Source organism: Biomphalaria glabrata, chromosome 4 (genome assembly GCF_947242115.1).
Source record: "Biomphalaria glabrata chromosome 4, xgBioGlab47.1, whole genome shotgun sequence".
NCBI classification, from domain to species: Eukaryota; Metazoa; Mollusca; class Gastropoda; family Planorbidae; genus Biomphalaria; species Biomphalaria glabrata.
The window spans coordinates 29,963,119-29,980,985 of record NC_074714.1 but is presented as its reverse complement, the minus strand read 5'-3'; the positions used below and the strand labels follow the sequence as shown (position 1 = coordinate 29,980,985).

The following is a 17,867-nucleotide window of genomic DNA, read 5'->3' as shown; positions in this document are numbered from 1 at the left end:
AAATATTAAATAATTAAAATTTACTTATTATTGTAAATAAGATTTAGAACTATTTGATCTTTCGTTTGAGGCGCATCTCGGACACTTGTCTTTAAAACTTAAAAGAGCTAAACTCTAGATCTACAAATCTAGACTGACTAGACCTCTAGATTAGTCTAGACCTAAATCTAGATTCTAGATTTACTCTAGAATCTAGATCTAATTATGTAATTCATTATCTAGATTTACTCTAGATCTAGACCTAGATCTAATTATGTAATTCATGATTATATTTTTTATATTATAGCTAGATTTACTCTTTGAGGTAGAGTACAAGACTTGAAGAGTCTGGAATACGAATAGTCTAGATCTAGAGAGATCTAATATCTAGATTTGGATCTAAACTAGAATTTTACTAGATTATTAGATTAGAAATCATTAGATCTTTTATGAATCTAGACTAGTGACTCTAGACTAGGTCATTAATGACTAGATTTAGAATCTAATTCTAGATTTAATAATATTTTTTTTTCTTTAAATTGACAAGTATCTAGAAAATTATCTAGATCTATATTATAGACCTATTCTATATTAAAATGTAGATTGTATCTAAAACAAAGTTTGGTTTAACCTGCACTTAATTTCCATTGTATTGTTTATACAGTATATTCAATTATATTGTATTCAGTTCTTTCAGTCTACCACTGAATGATTATAACTTAAGTTAATATAATTAACAGTACTAGTCCTACCTATAGCCTATACTATTGATTGAGTCTATCCCTATCAAGCAATTATTGGCATTACTAGACTAGATTTAAATAATGCACCAATATATAATATATGTTTATGACTTATGAAAGTTATTAGTAGGCCTATATATAATAGATCTATTTATTTAGATACTTATACATTTTTATAAATTACAGATTTCAGTAATGGAGTATCAGAATCAGAGTTTCAAGGCATCTACAAGCCAAGAAAGACTCTAAATTTACAAGCATCAAAGCCTGAGTCTCTAACACGTGTTGCTGTTTTAGAGCAGAGAGAAAAGGAAAGGTTGAGAAAAGCTGCATACAGGGCCTAGTTAAGCCCACATGAAAAAGCTTGGATAAACAGAAAACGCAAAGAAAGAAAACAGCAAGCTAATAGTCCACTTAATGTCATCTCAGCAGAGGTTGGTGAATCACTAGGTACTGGATTCCAGACTCCAGTGGCAAAAAGAATGGCTGTTTCAAGGGCTTTGATAAAATTGCCTAGGTCACCCAAGAAATATGCTGCAGTTTTTGATGGTCTCACACAAATATGCTCCCCAAGAAAAAGTAAAGCTGTCCATGACATACGGTTTCTGCGCCTACCTGAGAGAAGAAAGTTCATCTTTCTAAACAACATTAAAGAAAGTATCAAAACCTAACTACACTCCACCAACAAAAAAAAAGTCAAATGTCTAGTGCTCATAGACAAGTACTCAGTATCCTTAGTAAGTACAACAAACTCAGAGGTTGTGCTACTCATTTCTAACATTTTGGTCTTCCAAGAAGTTTATGTCCAAGTGCAAATCAGAACAAATTGCAAGAAAAAAAAAGAAGTGATTGCATTGCACAAAATGCCTTGGAAACAATTCACAATGTTTACAGTAGAGAGGATGTCTCAAGAACTGATCCCTCTCAATCATCTGTTAGTGCTCAAACTGGAAAACATTTCATGCAAAAGCTACTTAACATAAGATGCAGTCTTGCTTATGTGGGTTTATTTGAAGATTTTTCTTTATATAGAGGGCATTAATAAATTTCTGATCAAAAAAGGACACAGAGAGCTGACATTAAAAAATCCAGCTTCATCACTCGACTTAACTCTATGCCCAAGAACTAATGCCAATTGTTTTCATAAGCTGCAGTGCATTGAAAGATCATGTAGCAACTGTGGTGTGGATTTAATTAACAAGTATTGAGCCTTTAAAAAATTGCACAGATGAATTAGCAGAGTGGAGTATAGTATATGGTCAAAGATGACGGATGAGTATGTTCAGAGTGATGGTACACTGCGAAAGGTAACAAAGTGGCGACCAGTAAATAAAGAAGGATCTTTCAATGACCTAGTGAGAGGTATTACACCTAGCACTATTGCTTACAGAAATAGAAGCTGTTTCTGCTTTCCATGCAGAAATTCATATGGCAGTCAGTGCCTGCATGATGAAATATGTGGATCTTGGAAGGTGTTCAAACTTCAGAAACAAAATGGTAAGTACTTGTATTTATTTATTTTTAAATAGCACTTTACAATTATCTGAGAAATAACATTATTCATTTTAAAATTACCTAATTGATTTCTAAATGAAATTGTTTCTTTTTCTTCAGTAGTGCAATCTCAGTCAAATCTTGAAGACTCTTTGGATGTCAGTCCCATATGCTCAAATTCAAAGGTAAAGAGCTTTTACATATAAATATTTTAAAAATTTTCATTGAATCTTATGTTACCTGTATTGTATAAGTTGTTTTTTAATAATATACCCTGCTAAATAATTTTAGACTCATTTTAGAAATTAAGTATTTCAGCCTCATGTTGTTTTTTCAGGCCCAAACAATTTCCTTCACTCATCAAAAGTACATTGTAAATAGCTGTGTGATTGTCAAGTATGGGGAAATATTCTATCCAGGTATAATTTTTTGCACTGTGTACCTTTTAATTTCAATAAACAAGTTCAAAGTATGTTTTAGATTGAAGTATTAACTTTTCAACATTGCTGGTCATTTTTTCTAACAGGAGTTGTGATAGAAGTCCTGGATGATCAGGGCAGAAATAATTGTGTAAAAAGGCACAGAAATAAAAGAGATATATTTGTATATCCAGAAGTGCAGGACATACAGTTAGTGTATGCAGACATGATTGTTACTGAAGTGATGTTGATACCAAATGGCAATAGTTTGAGAGTGGAATGTTTTGATTTCTGAATTTGTCAAATAAAATTTGAGTACAGTTTTATGCCTTTTCTTTCTTTTTTTTTTTCAAACCTTTTTCTGTGTGTTAAAACTAACAAAAGATATAAAATATATATTTGTCAATAATTTAAAATAATATTGATCATTCACTTGTGCACAGATAAGACAAAAATGTACACTTATAAACATTATTTTAAAAAATGGTGTCCCATGAAGCACCCGCGACATTTTGTGAAATTAAAGCAGCATTTTTACAAATGGGTACTTTATGACTAGTGTTACGACACAAGACTCTTTGAAATAATAATAGACTCTCAGGTTATTACTCTATAAATACTTTAATATTACAACAAGTTATGTAAATACGAACATTTCATTTCTCTTCCTCTCAATCTCCCGGCTTCCCCTTTTCAAAATCACTTCCATTCATTACACCACTTCGCACCATTATTCATGCACACCGTGCTGCGCTACGACCGTAACACCCCCCTTGTTTGCCAAGTTCGATGTACATCGAACGTCTTTTAAATATCAAATAAAATTATAAATCACTGTTCAATATAATTATATTATCTTCATTAATTCTCATTCTTTTAAACCAGGTAAAAGCCAACAACAACAACAAAAAAAAACAACCTCCAACAGCAACATTAAATATCACCATTCTTTACATTATTATTTTAGGTTCAAAATTACTTACATCCATCCCAATGTATAATGTCCAGACTTCCCCAATGAACCAATCAGAATAAATCTCATAATTCACAATTATAAACTATAATTAACTATGTAACTGTAATACTATATTTTACATTTCTAACAATGGTTTCATCAAATTCTCACTATAACACCATATATTAATATCTCGACACCTCACACATGTAACAAAGCTTCGTCAGTCCATACAGTCTTCGATTACATATACATGTAATATGTGTATATTTACAAAATGTTCCAATCTGTTATAGATGTCTATTCATTACACTGCTATTCATTGTGTTCTCACCAAAATGATTTTACTGACATTATTCTTTTGACCAACCAACAGAAACAAAATTGACGTGGCCTAGCTCCTTTCCTTACTTCCATTTCTTTTCCTCCTTAGGTACACAGTGATAATGTGTCAGCTATCACATTGTCTTTCCCTGGTATTGTCCTGACCTCAAAGTTATAATCCATAAGTTGCAATGCCCACCTGGCTATTCTGTTGTTCCCTAGTTTATTTGTATTAATGAAGGCCAAGGGAGCGTGATCCGTCCATAGTTTAAATTTAGCTCCCATTAGGTAGAACCCTAATTTTGTTATACACCATACAATGGCTAGTCCTTCCTTTTCAATGGTGGCATATTTCAACTCAGATGCTGTCAGTTTTCTACTCACATATAAAACAGGATGTGGGACACCATTCCATTTTTGCATTAGACAGCCTCCTATTGCAATGGCTGATGCATCTGTAGCCAAAATAAATTCCTTAGTATTGTCAGGTAATTTCAAAATCAGTGCCCCAGAAAAGAAAGTTTTAATTATGTCCAGTGCTTCTTGACATTCCTCCGTCCACACTATATTGTTAGGTTTTCCTTTCTTTGTTAGATTTGTTAGTGGTTCATTTATTTCTGAAAAATTTGCGATAAATTTTCTATATAAGTTGCATAGCCCCAAAAGGCTTCTAATTTGCTTCTTTGTCTTTGGTACCTTAATGTCCAATATTTTTGATGCAGTTTCTTCCAATGGTGTAATGTACTCATTTTTAATCTTATACCCCAAAAATGAAATTTCACTTAGGCCAATTTTTATCTTTGTTGGTTTCAATGTTAAATTGTTTTCTTTGATAATTTTAAAAACCTCTCCAAGGCTTTGTATATGCTCATCCCATTGCTCACTAAAAATGCATAAATCATCTAAATAACAAATTGTGTCTCTTCTATGACTGAATAATTTGGCCATCATTCTGTTAAACGTGGCTGGAGCATTTACCAAGCCAAAGCTCATCACATTCCATTGATATATGCCCGAAGGTGTCTTAAATGCCGATAATGGTTTAGCTTCTTGTTTTAGAGGTACTTGCCAGTATCCTCTTGACAGATCCAACGTGCTAAAAATCTTTGCATTTTTTAGCTTAGTAAACATTTCTTCTGCTTGTGGCATTGGAAATGGATCAAATTGTGTGACTTTATTCAACTGTCGATAATCCACACACAATCTTAAGTTGCCACACTTTTTTTTAACAAGCACGACTGGTGCAGCCCATGGTGAACTAGATGGTTCTATCACTCCAAGTGTTAGTAGCTCGTCAATTTCCTTCTGTAATGTTTCTCTATGGTGTAATGGGATCGTATATTGTGGCAGTTTATTCGGTACTTTGCCGGTTAACTTGATATCATGTTCTATAATACTTGTTTTTCCAGGTAAATCCGTAAAAATATTCTTATAATCCTCAATTAGTGCCTTGATTTCTTTAGCTCTATCAAGAGAAACTCCATCTACCATGACATCCTTCCATGTTTGCCTACTTTCTGTTGCCACTGTCTCTATTGGTCTAAACCTTTCCTCTGTCTCCATTTCTTCCGTCACACAGGCACTCATTGTCATTGACTCATCCTTACTCCTTTCTTCACTTCTTTGTCTTGGTGTAAATTCTTTTAACAAATCCACATGAAATATTTTTAACATCGAATCAATGTCTATTTCATAATCCATATCGCTAATTTTCCTTTCTACTTTGTATGGTCCCAGCCAATTTGTGCCCGAAGCATTATTGTTATCCTTATGTAAGACCAAAACATCTTGTCCTACCTCTAATTCCGTCATTTTTCTATGTTCATTCACTCTGGAATGTGTTAATTCATTTCTCTCTAGTATCTGTCTATCCGTTTCTTCACATGCCTTTATAATCTGATTTCTAGTTTCTGTCACAATATCATAACTGTCATTAGTTACTACATGATCATGTGGGATTATCAAATCTTTCAATATTGTCATTGGACCTCGTGGATTTCCTCCATAAATCATTTGAAATGGTGAAAACCCTGTTATTTCATTACGACTCTCCCTGTATGCAAATAGTATTGACGGTATTGCCATATCCCACTTTATATAATGATTTCTTTAGATTGACATTAAAACTTTCACAAGTGCTCTGTGGATAATACGAGGTTGTAAACCTTTGCTGGATCCCAAACATGTTCAAGAATGTTGTAGCCAATTGACAGTTGAATTGAGTGCCCCTATCTGACAATATTTCTCTAGGAAATCCAAATCTTGTAAACAACGTATATAATGCTTGTACTATATCTCTGGCTTCAATTCGTTTGATTGGGATAGCTTCCGGCCATCTGGAGCACACGTCTATCACAGTTAGGATATAACGGTGAACCCTATTTGATACCACTGGCATTGGACCGATTAAATCAATCGCTATTTTACTAAATGGTCTATCTGGTAAATCCACCCTTTGTAACGGTACTTTTATGCTTCTTGCTCCTTTTCTAGAACATAGTTGGCACGAAGTCACATAGCTTTTTATGTCCTTATTTATTGATGGCCAATAAAAATTCTGAAATATTCTTTGTTTCGTTTTGTGTAGTCCCAGATGTCCTGTGTGTGCTATATCGTGTCCATTTTCCATTACAAGCTGCCTGAATTCTCTGGGTACCACAAACTGGATTACTTTTTTTCCATGCCATTCAATCTCTCTAACAAGAGTTCCTCTTTCTACATAGAATCTTCCTCCTCTACCTCCTTTCTTTGCTAGTTGGCGTAACTCTGGATCATTTTTTTGTTTTGTGATAAATTTTTCTTTGTTAAATCCTATGTCTTTGATTTCAATTGTTTCTGTGTTTTCATGTTGTTCTTCATCTAGCTCTTTTTCCTTAGTTGATATCTCGAACAACTTTGCCAAATCTCCTTCCTCTACATCTTTACTACAGGATCGAGTAGTGGCCATTCCACAACAATTTCTCCAAACTTGTATCTCATTTTCCGTGCACTTCTTTATGTTTGGTATATTGCCAATAATCAAATCAATTTGATCATGGTCTATAACACATGCCTCTACGATCCCGGTATAATACAGTGTTTTAATGTTCACTCGTGCCACGGGTAATTGAACTGTTTTACCATCAAACATAATACATGCTTTGTTTTTTCCAATATATTCATGATCTTCAACCAATTTTCGGTTTATTCCAACAATAGTGCTTCCAGTGTCCCTTATCGTTCTTGCAGCCTTCTTTCCTACAAATGTTTGAAAACAACCTAGACTTCCCGAACTCGACAATAACGACAAACTTTGATCTCTTCCATTTCTTCTGCCGTCATATCTTCCCTGTCTGTTTCCTTGATATCTCCCTCTGTAGCTATTATACTGGCCTTGTCTACTATCTATTTGGCTCCTTCCTTGTCCTCTAAACCTATTCTGTCCTTCATATCTAAATCTTCTATTGTTGCTATAACTGTCTTGTGTTTCTCTAGCTCTATTAAATGCTACTATTTCTTCAATATCGCTACCTCTGTTTAACTTTTTTTCAGGATGTGCCACTTTGTAAGCCCTTATTAATTTTACAATCTCATCTACAGATTTTGGCTTTCTCTCCAGCAGGAATATTTTTAGTTCGTCCTGACTCTCATAAATGACTTTATCCAGCATAAGAAATACCTTTAGTCCATCAAACGTCTTCTCTATTTTTGATGACTCTGTCCAATTGTCAAAGTAGCTATTCATCTTGTCTAAAAATGTTTGGGGGTCCTCATTGGTTTCAATGGTGCAATTAACATATTGTTGACGATATTGTTGCCTCAGTTTTTCCAAATGTTCGTAGTAATTGCTCCTTTACTATTTGGTAATTATTCTGATTCATGCAGATCTTTGACGGTACCTCCGCTGCAAATGACTTCGATAACAAAAATGTCCATTTATCTTCAGAAAAGCCAATTCTTTCATTTCAATTTCAAACTTCTTTAAGAAAATATCTATGTCTATTTTATTCTCATCAAACATTGTACCTTTATATTTTGCCAATTTATTTCCAGACACGTCATTTTTCTTTCCAGTACCTTCATCTTTAGCTTTTCCTTTTTTTATTTCCAACTTTTCTTTCTCTATGGCTAACCTTTCTTTCTCCATAGCTAGCTTCTCTTTCTCAATTTCTTTATCCGTAACTAATTTCTCTTTACTGATAGCCAACTTCTCTTTCTCTATTTCTTTATCCATTGCTAATTTATCTTTATCAATAGTTAACTTCTCTTTCTCTCTTTCTTTTTCCATGGCTAACTTCTCTTTCTCTATTTCCTTTTCCATGACTAACTTCTCTTTCTCTCTTTCTTTTTCCATGGCTAACTTCTCTTTCTCTATTTCCTTTTCCATGGCTAACTTCTCTTTCTCTATTTCCTTTTCCTTGACTAGTTTCTCTCTTTCTATTAATCTTTCTTGTACATATTTTCTCAGCTCTGCTCCTTCTAATTCCAATAGTCTCCCTTCTTCTTTTAAAGCAACTATTTCAGCTTTATCCGCCATTTGTAATTTTTCTTTATCGAGTTATCTGACCATATCCATTAAATATATTTGATTCTCATATACTTAATGCCTGGACCCAACAATGTTCATATCTAAATGTAATGTAATGAACCAAACGTTTAATGTTATTCGAATACAAATATGTATCTACTTCCCAGAATACTCTTCTTCCTGCTGGTATAACTTCCAATGCTAGTGTATATTCTCCGCCGGTGATATGAATCTTTCGTTGTTTGTCTATATGCCGTGGTCAGTGTATATCCGTTGGTCCTAAATGGGCACTGTTCTCCACCGTAGTCAAATTCACTAGTGTTGCCCACAGCAGTGCTAATAATCGTACTAATTTCCATTAATATTGAATGTTAAAGGTTATTGTTGAGAACTATGACCCGCCAGACCAATGAAGATGTACGTTTTCACATTGGTGAATGTAGAGAATGGGCCGTCATAATAATTATAATGATATAAATCTAGATTTAAATGTTAATCCAATTGATTAATTCAGCAATTATGTTTTTAGTTAATTTTCAACTAACGGTTTATGTTTACCAGTGAGTCTAGTACATAGCTTTAGAGATTTAGATGACGCTAACTCTCTCAATCTTAATAGATCTAGAGATCTAGAGATTTTGTTACACTTTGTAGTACTAGTAATACCTCAGTAGACAGGAATTAGATACCGTTATACCGCAGGTCTTGCCTTTTCCGTTGGGCGCCACTTGTTACGACACAAGACTCTTTGAAATAATAATAGACTCTCAGGTTATTACTCTATAAATACTTTAATATTACAACAAGTTATGTAAATACGAACATTTCATTTCTCTTCCTCTCAATCTCCCGCTTCCCCTTTTCAACATCACTTCCATTCATTACACAAATTCGCACCATTATTCATGCACACCATGCTGCACTACGACCGTAACAACTAGAATAGTGAACTTAATAATAAGTCTAATGGATCACTTTAGTGCAAAAATAAAATAATTTCTATATTCTCACAGAATATCTTTTAAAAAAACTTTAACTTGTAGTGTCACAGGTGCTATGGTGTCCCAATTTTTGAATTGAGCTCAAATCCACTTTTTCTATGCAAAAGCATAAATTTCAGTATCTAAAGACTAATATCAATAAAGACAGTTATATTATGCTAAAATACAATGAATTTATCAATTGGTAGTTGTTAAATTATCAAGTGGTGTCCCGGTGATGCACCTGTGATGCAAAAGGGGTACCCCTTGAATAGACACTGCTGTCAAAATCTACATCTTGCAATTCATTTCTATTGATAAATTCTTAAAGTGAACTGGTTGAAGAAGTGAATAAAGTTGAAATGAAACCAAAATCTTCAACTTTAATTTTTAGCATAATGTGACACTTTTTGGCACCAGTACTGGAGAAACACTCATATATCAACTTCCTTCGAAAGCAAGTCTAAATTGATACTATCACTATATTCTTCCTAGATATATGAAGTGGTCTACCACATTAAGCATTTAAGGGGCTGTCCATTTACGGTGATCTTTGGGGCTGAGTAGGTTTTATTGGGTGACTTCTGGATCATGACTTCTTTTTTCCCGAGGTTTATAGATAAACCGAAAGAGGCAGCAGCGTATGCAAATTCTTTGACAGCATTCTGGAGATCATCTTCATAGTGAACTAGCAGGGCACAATCATCGCATAGAGAAGCTCTGTTATGACCATTTCTTTTTTTTTTTATGGGATAGTAGACGTCGAAGATTGAATAAATTGCTGTCTGGCCAGGGCCAATAGTGCTTTTGGACGCCTTCAGGAGAGAGTTTGTTGGAATAAATCTTTATGTAAGTTCTATTACAAATAACATTGATTTGGATCAATAAGAGGATGAAATGGTTTGTGTTTTACGTGACAAATCATCTTCATTTGGTTTATTTTAATCTGATAAGCGATCTTTTTGGCTTAATCACAACTTAATGTCTAAAAAATGCTGAAAAAGCATTTATTAACTGAACAAAATAAATGGATATTTAAATAAAATCAGCATAGCTAATGAGGTACAACGCATACTCCATTTAAACTCTTCCCATACCCCTAGGGGTACTTTGGGAAACACTAATCTAGATGATACATCTAGTCACTCTATATTTATACTATACCCATATTTTGAAAGAAAAAATACTGGAACAAAAAAAATTTGTGTTGTAGAGTTACTAACACTAACACAACTTTTTAAAAAATTTTATTATACAATCTAACATATTTGAATTAAATTTAAAAGAAAATGAATTGGCTACAAAAGTGTAATAAATAAAATAAACTTTTAAATAAAATATTTCTTTTTATTTATTCATTTTAGATTGTGTAAGGAAAAAGTAAATATATAAAAAATTCATTAAAAAAATATATATATAAAAAAAAGTCAAGTTCCCCTTTCAGACCATGTGGTCTATAGCAATAGCAGTGGCGTCACTAGGGTGGGTGTCACCCGGTGCGGTCAGTACCGGGTGTCGCCAACCCCCCCCCCCCCCCGGCCCCCGTTAAAAAAAATTTTGTCTGTTGTGTCATAATACACATAATTTATAATTAATTACATTTATTGATTCTTAAACAACTATAAATGACAATTTATCTATAGTTCAATTTTGCAACAATGCAACCTTAAGTAAATTACAATGTTTTTTTTTTAATTTTCTAGATTTCAAACTTGAAAACGTATCAGTCACATATAGTGAATGTCTTTAAAGATTTAATTTCAATCAATTTGCCCCTTGTGAAAGTGTCGTCTGTTCCTTTGTCGAACTACTTATATATATGCTTTTGGTAAAGAAAAAGTTTAATTAGCTACCACTTTGTCAATAGCTAAAAGGTAGACCTACTCTTATGTATCTTTGGCTTTTGAGTACACCTTCCCTGAAAAAAAAATAAACCAACGAAAAGTAAAATAAAAGACATCTGGCAACAGATCTTGACCTGCATCTCTAAAGGCTATAATTTTAAAACAAAAAGAACGATTTCCATTGTACCAAAAATTTTAGGCAAGTAGCATTTTCTGAAAAGAATGTTGACGATATAGATTAAGTGAATGTTATACATATCTATTAAATAGCGTTTCTGTTGGTTCTTAAAATTTCCTTGTATTCCTTTATGGCTCCATACACCGAAGCTGAATTTTTTAATTCCATGAGCTCGACGTATCATAAATTCAAGCTAACCCCGCTTTCTAGACATTTTAACTTATGTAATTAAGTAAATCTCACCAACTTTTTTTCTCCTTTAAAATCTTATAACTTATGCATCTGATCAGTGTGCACTATGTCAAGTGTGCTGTCAAACAAAATACAAATGTGCTTACAGTAATTTTAAGTCTTATAAATATATCTCTTACGTGGTTTTGTACATAAAATTAATACACTTTTCAACATTATACATACACTTTCAGTTATGGGTTTTATTCACACAATATTTCCATCATCTTACGGAAATTCTATATTCAATAAAGACAAAATAAATGAGAATTGGACCAGCTCACATCCCAATTACAAGAAAAAGGATGCCTATTATATGCTATCTCGACATGAACAACGCATAATTTTTTTAAAACTCAGAACTGGACACAACAGAATGAGACAACGTATGTTCCGGAAGCTAAAAGTTGGGACTAGCGAAAACTTGTCCTGTGGAGCATCACCAGAGAATGCTGTCCATGTCTTTCAAAGCTGCATACTATATTAATAGGCCCAAACAAGACTCTGGCCCCAAACCCTCTTATAGAACAAAACCTAACGGAGAATTACCTGATCTGGAAACCACTGCGCGGTTCATCTCAGATATAGGATTGAGAACGAAGAAGAAGAAATAAAGACTCTTTGTTAATATGGTCGAGAAATGTCAATTATTCTGATTTTATAGAAACAATCTGTGCAATTTATCCTTCCATTGTTTTTCTTCTTTACAACAATCATAGCAACGAATTCCTTGTCTATTGTATTAGTAGCTAGATGTCCTTGTTTTCCGATTTTCCAATTCGGATAACTATTCTTCATACGTTTTTTGATATTCCAATTTTGGACTTTATTTCCACCACTTATTAAATTACTAGTTTGAATTTCATTTCTATAGAATTAGTTGAAAATAGTTGACAACAAAAAACAAACAATTTCTTGCTATTAAGAGACTAAATCATTCCCAAAAGTAAATATCAGAAATATTATTTTCACAACTAGCGTACTTTTCCTTTTGTGAAATTGGTACACGACAAAAAGAAACAATACCTTAAAATTTTTAAGTCTATATCATTAGACTGATTCAAACATTTCCTTCATCTTGGCTAGAGTTTCTTTTATATTCAACATCTGAATTTACATCACCACCTTCCAAAATCTCAATTCCCACTTATTTACTTGCCAATTCTACAAAATTTATATTAATTACATGTGAGATTTCGATAATATTATATGCTTGAAGAATGTCGTCATTTGTTGAACAGTGACAATTAGTTGGCACTCTGTTATTACAATACTAGCTAGTATTTCAATAGATTCCATAAAAACATTCTTTTTTTAAATCAAAGCAGTCTTTATATACATGCAGCTGAAAGAAAGGTTTCACATCAGCTTTTGATATAAAGTATGATGTAACGTTTTGGACTATTTGTAGAATTTCATTAAAAAATTAAAATATGTTTAGCCGAATTATTTTAAAAAATTGTATATAGATCTATTTATCAGTTGTGAATAACATGTTCAAATATTTAGCCACTGACACTTTTTTTTTAGTGTCAGTTATTCCAAACATGCATTTTTTTTCACTTGGGTGTCCCCCCCTGACGGGTGTCACCCGGTGTGTACCGCACCCCCCTAGTGACGCCACTGGTTTATAGGGCAGATGATGTAAAGGTCATCTGTTTCTGTGGCCTATGGTTAACGAGGGTGTCATGTGACCATCACAACAACAAACCGTCTGTAGGTCATTACATCATAGATGATAGATCTAGATGAGTAGGTCATTACATCATAGATGATAGATCTAGATGAGTAGGTCATTACATCATAGATGATAGATCTAGATGAGTAGGTCATTACATCATAGATGATAGATCTAGATGAGTAGGTCATTACATCATAGATGATAGATCTAGATGAGTAGGTCATTACTTCATAGATGATAGATCTAGATGAGTAGGTCATTACATCATAGATGATAGATCTAGATCTGTATTAAAAATGTAGAATTAAATTAAGAAATTAATGTCAACTTTTTTTTATCCCATTAGGAATGGTCAGTTTAACTACTCAGAATTCTCATTCTGGGGTAAGTAAAAATTATTTATAGTTTATACAGTTCCATAGTGTCCATTTAATCTAGTTACAAAGCTTATATCAACTCACTCTGTCTGTCTGTATTGTAAAAGTTTGTACGTTTTTTCTCCCATTTCCCATTCTCAGATTAAGTTAAAACTTTACACAATTATTTATTGTACCTGGCAAGAATCAATCAAAACAAGTTTACAAAGACAAGTTTGTGTGGAAACACAAACTTAAAATCGGCCCCCGAAGTGGTCCACCCAGGCAGGTAAAAAGGCAGGTTTCAATATTTTCAGAAAGAACATCAGAATAAAATTCTATCAAAGACAAATGATAGAGAAGAATGGAAAAAGTAGTTTGACAGATCTTGTGAGGTGCCCCAGCAGTTCAGCAGACCAAAGGATAGGTGAAAGTGAATGTGAAGTTAAATGTGAACCTGGCCTAGCTGATGTCTTATAATTAATATCATCATCATCATCAAACTCCATTAGAGTGAGGGCTTGAGAGGCTCAAATCCTCTCTTGCAAAAGCCCTGGACAGAAACCCTGCTGTCTTGCGTAGTCCATAAATGTCTCCATACAGGTCGAGAATTTTGGGTTTCTCAGACCTGTCGAGACGGAGATCAGCAATTCTGGGGCAGTCAAACAGAATATGAGGCACGGTTTCCTCTTCTTCCCCGCAGCGGGGGCACCGTGAAGCAAAATTTGGCCATAGCCATGAGAATTATGAGCCAACAGGACAGTGGCCTGTCCTGCACTGTGCTATAATAGCTTGCTCAGGCCTGGACAGCCTCCACCACGGGGAAGTGCGGTCAGGGCGCCTCATGCAGTCCCAGACTCCACGGGCTTTTTGGGACTTGTCCCAGCACTCAAACCACTTTTTCATTTCTGTTTTTAGTATTAATTAATTAATTAATATCTAATTGATCTAATTGTTTTGTAATGGGTCAATCTCTTATTCATATCCTCAAATCCGTGGTGCAGCACTGCAGTTCACACGATAATATGAAAAACTACTTATTCATTGCTGTTTTATATCTAACTTATATGCATACTAAATAGATTTTTTCTCTTTATAAAAAGGTAAACATTTTTTTTTGTGTAAATGTAGTAGTTAGTATGACAAAACTTACTTAACTTAGCAATACAATTGTTAAAAAAAATAATTTTTTGACAAAAAATCTAAAACCTTTTGCATAAATGTGTTAAAAGTATGGCAAACGGTCATCTCCAATACTAAAAAGCCTCCTGTGTTTGTTACTATTAATAGTGAATAGTTGTAAAAGATTAGTTTTTGAAGAAAATATCAGCAGTGAATAGGATTTTGTCAAATTTTACAAGTTTTTCAGTGTTAGTATAATTGTAGTTTTGCTAGAAAATCAGTGAAGATTTCTAAATAGTCCTGTAATATATGTTTGTGTTTGTAAGCTCTTAATATAGGTAGAAATTGAATTGTTGTGGTACAATGTGAAGAGTTTATAATTGTTGACACTAGCTCTAGGAAGAAAGTTGGAATGAGATCACATGACTTGATTGACTTACTTTAACACAAAAGTTATGTCAGTCCTTCTACATGGAAGCCTCCAATTGTCAGGCCTCTACTCATAAAATCAAAACTTGACCTAGAGTGTAAAATCAACAGGTTTCTAGTCTTCCCTTCCATTCAAAGCTTCTGGAGTGCATTGTGTTAGCACAAATTCTTTCCCAGCTGAAGTAGTAGTGTCTCTTATTCCTGTGAAACTCCAAACACCTCTTCACTGAACTTGGTTCTGAGCAGATTTTTTCATCTGCTCCCATGTCATTCCAGCATTCTTAGCTTTGCTGATGACCAACCTCTTTCAGGTTTGTTTGGGCCTGCCCAATTTCCTCTTTCTTTTTGTATTCCAAGTGGCTTGTAACATTGGTATTTGGTTTTCCCAGGGTATTTCCTGTCCAGTACCATTTTCCCTTTTTAATTTCTTGGGTTGACAGTATATATCTATTCTGGCCACATAATTCCCAATAACAGGCAGGAGTTTTTCCATATTTGGTTTTTTGACTCTCCATGTCTCAGAACCGTATAGAAGGACTGACTTAACATTTGTGTTAAAGATTGAGATCTTGTTCTTTAAAAACAATGCTTTGGAGCGCCAGATATCTTTTATTATGATGCCATTTCATATAAAGTTATCAGTTTCACTGTCTTTGACTTCATTGGCATCTTTTAAATTAAGAATTTTGACCTTGTCTTCAGAGACACATTGAAACTCACTTGATAAACATTCTAAAAAGTGCTTCTTAGAAGATGAACTAATTAAATTATTTAAATTTCTAAAATATTGGTAATAATGTAATTTTTACTAAATTAATATTAAATATGGATTTATAACTATACGCCCTGCAGTTTGAAAAATACTGGATTAGATTTTTAAGGTGGCATTTTTTAAATACAAGATTAACTCAGATTACATTCTTATTTTTGTAACATTTTCTTTTTGTGTTATTTCATATTCCTGTGTTTTTTTGTTCTTTGTAGCTTGCATTGTATTCAACTACATTTTATAATCTTTTTTCCAAGGACCAATGCTTTTTTGTATAATCCTAAATATTTTAGAGTAACTTCCATTTTCATACAGATTTTGCTTTGATTTTCACTCAGCAGCTTCTTCTGAGTTTAGTCAATTAGCCACCAAAATTAAAATATTTACAGATCCAATAAAATAGTATCTATTCGCAAGTTGTAACTTTAGTAAAAAGGTTTTACTTTAAAATATTCTGATTTCCAACAGGGTTTTTTTGGATTTTCTGAAGATCATTTGCCTAATTTGTCTACCAACTCAGATGATGATCTTATAGTGGACCACATTGAGCTTGTCTCCAGCCCACATGTTTTATACAAACCTATTAGAACAACTTGGGCTATTGTCTTGAACATCATTCTCTATGTAAGTAGCATATTTAGAGGTTATGGTTTGCAAGTGTCTTAAAATTCTGGGATGTGTGGTCGAGAGGCTTAGAACGCTTGAACTTGGCTTGGCTACCTATGAAGGGGGCTCGAGGTTCGACACCTGAATCGAGCAGAGTTGTGTTTACTGAATGCCTAAAGGCAGCACAGAAAAATCTTCTCTTAGATACCCCCTCCCCTGCACTGGTCCACAGATGAGATTGGACCATAGCGCTCTGAGCATGCTATAAGCATGAAAGTAGCACTCTATAAAAGCTATACTTTATTTATTCAATATCTTTTACTTAGTGTGAAATTGGAATACATCCCACTATAGGTGAAAAAAAAAAAGATTTTGCCAGCTTTTGAAAAAGTTTTAAAAGTTATTTTGTACTCAAACCTACATCTGATATCAAAGCATTCCTCTAAGCAACAAAACAATTAAAAGACCTATTGATGAAATGAGTTGCGACATTGAAAGCTTCTTTTCCAAACGACTTATTTCTTTATTACAAGTGGACGACTCATCCATGCCTGGTGATGAAGCATTTCTTATTGGCATATATATGTTCATTTTATTATGGATCAAGAAATCCACGAAAAACTACTTTTATACCATTCTGTATGTAAGCACCATATATAGAGGCATTACATGATATGTTATCATTCTGTATGTAAGCACCATATGTAGAGATATTACCTGATATGTTATCACTCTGTATGTAAGTACCATATTATATGTAGAGACGGCAGCACATGATATGTTATCATTTTGTATGTAAGTACTAAATGTACTGGCATTATGCAAATATGTTAAAGCACTTGAAAAACTGCAAGCCCCCAATAGATGAAGAAGACTGATGTTGCAATGTGACTAACTTTTATTTCAGCTCTGTTTGTGTGCATCAGCTTTCCTTGTTCCTTACTTCTGCACTAACAGTAAATGTGCTGAAGATGACATCTCTTTGGTTATGTACATTCATGGGGGAATCTGGTTTCTTCTCTTGGGACTGGACAGATATTTACTTGCCAAACACAATCAGAGCAGACTAAATGGATATTTACAGTTCTATAGGAAGACTAAAAATATTCGTAGACTACCTTTTATGATCAATTCTTGTGGTAAGAGTAAAACATTTATTTTTATTTGTCTTCAAAGACACATAGTAGATTAAATTTGTATATTGTATGTTGAAAGCCTGTAGTTATTTGCAATATAAATTAAGTTCATTT

General features: G+C 33.6%; 1 protein-coding gene across 1 annotated transcript in view; it reads left to right on the top strand.

The window, feature by feature from the left end:
* Positions 1-1,722: 1,722 nt before the first annotated feature.
* Positions 1,723-17,867, top strand: part of LOC106072049 (transmembrane protein 192-like) — a 21,957-nt gene continuing 5,812 nt past the window's right edge. Inside the window, exons 1-6 of the mRNA XM_056025360.1 lie at positions 1,723-2,219; positions 2,337-2,401; positions 2,554-2,635; positions 13,682-13,719; positions 16,480-16,635; positions 17,525-17,756. Coding sequence (XP_055881335.1) covers positions 1,988-2,219; positions 2,337-2,401; positions 2,554-2,635; positions 13,682-13,719; positions 16,480-16,635; positions 17,525-17,756 — 805 coding nt within the window. The 5' untranslated portion in view covers positions 1,723-1,987. The remainder of the gene's footprint in view (positions 2,220-2,336; positions 2,402-2,553; positions 2,636-13,681; positions 13,720-16,479; positions 16,636-17,524; positions 17,757-17,867) is intronic.